Source organism: Chrysochloris asiatica, unplaced genomic scaffold (assembly GCF_000296735.1).
Source record: "Chrysochloris asiatica unplaced genomic scaffold, ChrAsi1.0 scaffold00557, whole genome shotgun sequence".
Taxonomy (NCBI): domain Eukaryota; kingdom Metazoa; phylum Chordata; class Mammalia; order Afrosoricida; family Chrysochloridae; genus Chrysochloris; species Chrysochloris asiatica.
Genome location: NW_006409075.1, coordinates 176699 through 182073, shown reverse-complemented (window position 1 = coordinate 182073; position 5375 = coordinate 176699). Strand labels below are relative to the sequence as shown.

The 5375-nt window shown below is 42.8% G+C and overlaps 1 protein-coding gene across 1 annotated transcript in view; it reads right to left on the bottom strand.

Moving 5' to 3' along the window:
* Positions 1-5375, bottom strand: part of ALMS1 (Alstrom syndrome 1) — a 205660-nt gene that overhangs the window by 115322 nt on the left and 84963 nt on the right. The window contains exon 9 of the mRNA XM_006877698.1: positions 16-2964. Coding sequence (XP_006877760.1) covers positions 16-2964 — 2949 coding nt within the window. The remainder of the gene's footprint in view (positions 1-15; positions 2965-5375) is intronic.

Here is a 5375-nt window from a genome sequence, read left to right as displayed (position 1 = left end):
GAAATGTCTTTTGGAAGAAAACACCAGGCTTCCCTCTCTGTAGGAAAGAACTAGAGGACACTGTTGTTATGCCAGGCTTCTGGTCAGCTGGTACATCAGGAACAGGTGACCTTTTCAGCACCTGTTCAGTCTGGTGACTATCTGGTAATGCCTGTGGATAGAAATCACCAGGCTTCTCTCTCAGTGGGTAGGAACTAGTAGGCGCGATAGTTAACCCAGGCTTCTGGCCAGCTAGAATAGACGAACTTCTCAGACTCTGTTCAGTTTGATGACTATCTGGTAACGCCTGTTGGTACAAAGTATAGTGGGAACTAGGAGGTACTATTGTTGGAATCTCAGTCTCATGATCAGAGTATCCAGGAACAGCTAAACCTTTCAGTGCCTCTTCAGTTAGATGACCATCTGATAATGTCCGTTGGTAGAAAACACCAGTTTCCTCTCTCTGTGGATAGGAACTAATGGACACTGATGGTATTCCAAGCTTCTGGTCAGGAACAGGTGAACTTCTCAGAGCCTCTTCAGTTTGATAGAAAGTACCAGGTTTCTCGCTATGTGAATGGGAACTGGAGGGCACTGTTGCTGCTCCAGTCTTCTGGTCAGGTTGTCCAGGAGTAACTGAGCCTTTCAGAGCCTGTTCACTTTGGTAACTATCTGGCAATGTCTGTTCATAGAAACTATCAGGCTTCTCTCTCTGTGGGTAGGAACTAGTAGACACTGTTGGTATCCCAGTCTTCTGGTTAGCTGGTACACCAGGAACAGGTGAACTTCTCAGAGCCTGTTCAGTATGATGACTATCATGTAATATCTGTTGATAGAAAGGACCAGGCTTCTCTTTATGCGAATGGGAACTGGAGGGTACTGTTGATTTCCCAGTCTTCTGGTCAGGTTGTCCAAGAACAGCTGAACCTTCCAGATCCTCTTCGGTTACATGACTATCTGGTAACACCTGTGGGTAGAAAACACCAGGCTTCTCTCTCAGTGGGTGGGAACTAGTGGACACTGTTGGTATCCCACTCTTCTGGTCAGCTGGTAAACCAGGAACAGATGAACTTCTCAGAGCCTGTTCAGTATGAGGACTATTTGGTAACACTTGTTGGTGGAACGTATGTGAGTGGGAACCAGAGGGCACTGTTGGTGTCCCAGTCTTCTGGTCAGGTTGTCCAAGAACAGCTGAACCTTCCAGATCCTCTTCGGTTACATGACTATCTGGTAACACCTGTGGGTAGAAAACACCAGGCTTCTCTCTCAGTGGGTGGGAACTAGTGGACACTGTTGGTATTCTAGGTTTCTGGTCAGCTGGTACACCAGAAACAGGTGAACTTCTCAGAGCTTGTTCAGTTTGAGGACTATCTGGTAACACCTGTGGAAAGAAAACATCAGACTTCTCTCTATGTGAGTGGGAAGTAAAAGATACTGTTGATATCCCAGTCTTCTGGTCAGGTTGTCCAAGAACAGCTGAACCTTCCAGATCCTCATCGGTTACATGACTATCTGGTAACACCTGTGGGTAGAAAACACCAGGCTTCTCTCTCTGTGGGTAGGAACTAGTGGTCACTGTTGGCATCCCAGGCTTCTGGTTAGTTGGTACACCAAGAACAGATGAACTTCTCAGAGCCTGTTCAGTATGATGACTATCTGGCTGAGCCTGTTGATAGAAAATACTAACAGGTTTCTCTCTATGTGAGTGGGAACTGGGGGGCACTGTTGATATCCCAGTCTTCTGATCAGGTCTTCCAGGAACAGCTGAGCCTTTCAGAGTCTGTTCATTCACGTAAGTATCTGGCAATGTCTGTTGGTAGATAACACCAGGCTTCCCTCTCTGAGGATAGGAATTAGATGACACTGTTTGAATCCCAAGGTCCTGGTCAGCTGTTACACCAGAAACAGGTGAACTTCTCAGAGTCTGTTCAGTTAGATGACTATCTGGTAATACCTGTGGATACAAAGTACCAGGCTTCTCTCTATGTGTGTGCGAGCTAGGGGTTACTGTTGGTGTCCTAGTGTTTTGGTTAGGTTGTTCAGGAACAGCTGAATTTTTTAGAGTTTCTTGAGTTAAATGACTATCTGATAATGTCTGTTGGTAGAAACTACCAGGTCTTTCTCTAGGTGAGTAGTAATTAGGAGGGACTGTTGGAATCCCAGTCGTCTGGTCAGCTGGTTCAGGTGAACTTTTTATCACAGTCTCTTCAGTTAGATGACTATCTGGTTTCAACACTTGTTTGTAAAAAGTATTGGGCTTCTCTTTTTGTATGTAATAACTAGAGAGTACTGTTGGTATCCCAATCTTCTGGTCCGTTGGTCCAAGAACAGCTGAGCTTTTCAGCGCCTCTTCAGTAAAATAACTACCTGACAACGAATGGAAGTAAGTTCCAGGCTTCTCTTTCTGTGAGTAGGAACTAGAAGGCACTGTATGTGTCCCAGTCTTCTGGGCATCTGGTTCCGGAGCAGCTAAAAGTATCAGAGCTTCTTCAGATAGATCACTATCTGGCAACACCTGTTTATAGAATATACGGGGCTTCTCTATCTGTGAGTAGGAACTAGAGGTTACTTTTGAGATCTCAGTACTCTGGTCAGCTAGTTCAGTAGCAGCTAAAACTTTAAGAGCTTCTTCAGTTAGATGGCTGTCAAGTAACTCTTGTTGATACAAAGTACTAGGCTTCTCCATGTATGAGTGGGAACTAGAGAGTACTGTTGGTGTCCTCTTCTTTTGGTTGGCCAATGCAGGTAAAGATGAAACTTCCAGAGTCTGTTCATTTAGATGACTATCTGGTAAAGTCTGTTCGTATAAAATATTTGTATGGTGACCAGTTGTCTTGGGTTGAGGGGATCTTACAGCTGACTGAGGCAAGGCCTCATTATGCAGGGATATATTTGATCTAATGTCCGAATCTTCAGAAGCAGTAGTAATATCTGATTTCAAGTTGGTTTGAGTAATGTCAGTTGTGCTTCCTCCAATAGAATCTCCTAAAGAAAAAGAGATTTGTTAATATTATATATATGTATGTATGTACTTTTAATTCTGTATTTTGAATTTAAAAGAATCACCACCGAAAACAAAACAAAGAATAAAGCCTTCCCTCTCCTGGGCCTTTATCTTATAGAAGTAAATCCTAAGGCAATGGTCATTAAAGGAGGCAAATATTTAAAAATATATTAATTACAAAGTCACTTTTAATAGCAAACTAATGTGGAATAATTTAAATATCTAGCAGTAGAATAATGGTTACAAATAACCATACATCCATATGATGGATTTTTAAAATTTGCATTTTTAAAGAACATTTACTGGCATGGAAAAACGTCAGATCTGGGATTTTACTGTACCACAAAGTCAGTGGTTCAAACCTACTGATCACTCCTCAGAAACCCTATGTAGGGTCACTATGAGTCAGGACATATGTAGGGTCACTATGAGTCAGCTCGACAACACTTACCAACAATGATACTTAAAAGCTAATATGTTAGCAAATTATTGTCCTGTATATGGCTAGAAGAAGACATGAGTCTCTGCATTCAAAAAAAACACTTTATTATCCATGACAGAGCAAGCAACAAGATCATCAGAGTCTTTTCATGACTTCTTCTAGTCCCAGGTTCCATGGGGGCAATGCAACATGGCCCAGATGAATGCTGCACATGTAGTAGGCTTGTGTCACAGCTGAAGAACACTGAGCTTGGGAAGTCCATTGTTTTTATAGCAAGAGTATAAAAACCTGCTCTTTGTAGATGTCTCCTCTTCTCTTCAGCTATATAAACAATCCTGAGAAAAGACCTGGGTAAAAGAACCATGAGGTCCTTACAGCACTGGACACCAAGCAAGATGTGTGCAAATGCAAGAGGCCAAAAGACAACTGATTCTCCTAATACATGCACCCGATATAATAAACATGCAAAGATCTATGAAAACACACTTATAAATGTCTATTTATGTGTAGTATTTTTAAGTATGGGAAACTGTAAACACTCAAGTTATACTGAAGAGTATGTATTTAATTCTACATGGTATAAGGAGGTCTTGACAATTTTTATCACAACGATCCTGCAGATCGCTTTATGTCTGGCAATACATAAGGTGAGTGGGAAGGAAATGTGAAAGTGTAAGCAGCCAAGATACCATTGCACTTTGTGCAACAACATGTTTTTTATCTGCACTAATATAATAGTTCTAGATGTCAATGAAAAGTTGGATTACTACAATAAAGATGATGCGATTTGACAAGTGAAGCATTCATTGCTTTATTCATTCCAAAAACAATGAATATTTATGATGTGACACTGGAGGGGGAGAGAAAGGAATAGCCAGAACCATCACCATAGAAAGCTTGTAAATCCGTCTTCTGCCTATAACTGATTGGAATACCTAAAATGGGGCCAATGTGCCCAGTGAAGTAAGCTTCCTGCGGAGCCTCTGCAATACATAAGACTATAGGTAGAAGACTGAACCAAATCCAGATCTCCAGAGATGGGAAATTTCCACTTGAAAGGACGAACAGACCAGCCTAGAGTGGCTAGAAGAACAGAAGATACTTCTTGAAAGAAAGACCGACAGGAAAAATACAAAACAATAGAGGCAGACTGACTGTTACTACAAGAACAAGCAGGTTGCTTGCCCAGGAAACATCAAGGCAAGTGGTCGGTCCCGTCGGTGCAGGCCCCCTTCCAAGACTATGAATCAGTGGGAATACACGCTATGATTGGTGACCACGCTAGTCACCAATAGGGGGAACTGAGGGAAAAACAGCAATGAAGCTGTGAGCTGAGCCCTGCAATGTTCAATGGACTTCTGTGAACCCGGGTGAAGACCTGGTTGGCTAGCAGTGTGGCAAGACCTGGGAATCTTGGGCTCAGAGTCAGTGACATAGCCATGGAGGACTGGAGTGGAGAGTGAAGCATCCAGCTGACGAGAAGAGAGGGCATCTGCACAAGAACACCCACACTTCCAGATAATATCCACTTCAATGACTGGATGATCAGAGCTCAACCAGAAGAAAGAATTGGAAAAAAAGAGTAGTCTGATAAAATTTGATGAACTTGACCTACACCTATGGATGCAGTTGCTCCAAAGAGGGAACAAATCCTTACAGCAAACATCATTCCTACCCCCTCCACACACAGAGCAGACAGGGATGGGCAACTTGGACATTGGCTACCCAAAATGGGGGGTGGGGGTGGGCAAGGGATACAAAGACAAGAGGTTTACAAGCTTTCAAGAAGGAACCTAGATCCAGAGGGCTTGGAGGAGGGTAGAATCTCCAGTGAGTAGTATCCAATCTGTCTAGGCGGGGCTGATGAAATGAAATGCAGATGGGTCTCTTGTGATACAATAGTGAATAATTGTTATCAGGACTGATTGCGAGGGTTGGAAATGTAAAGGT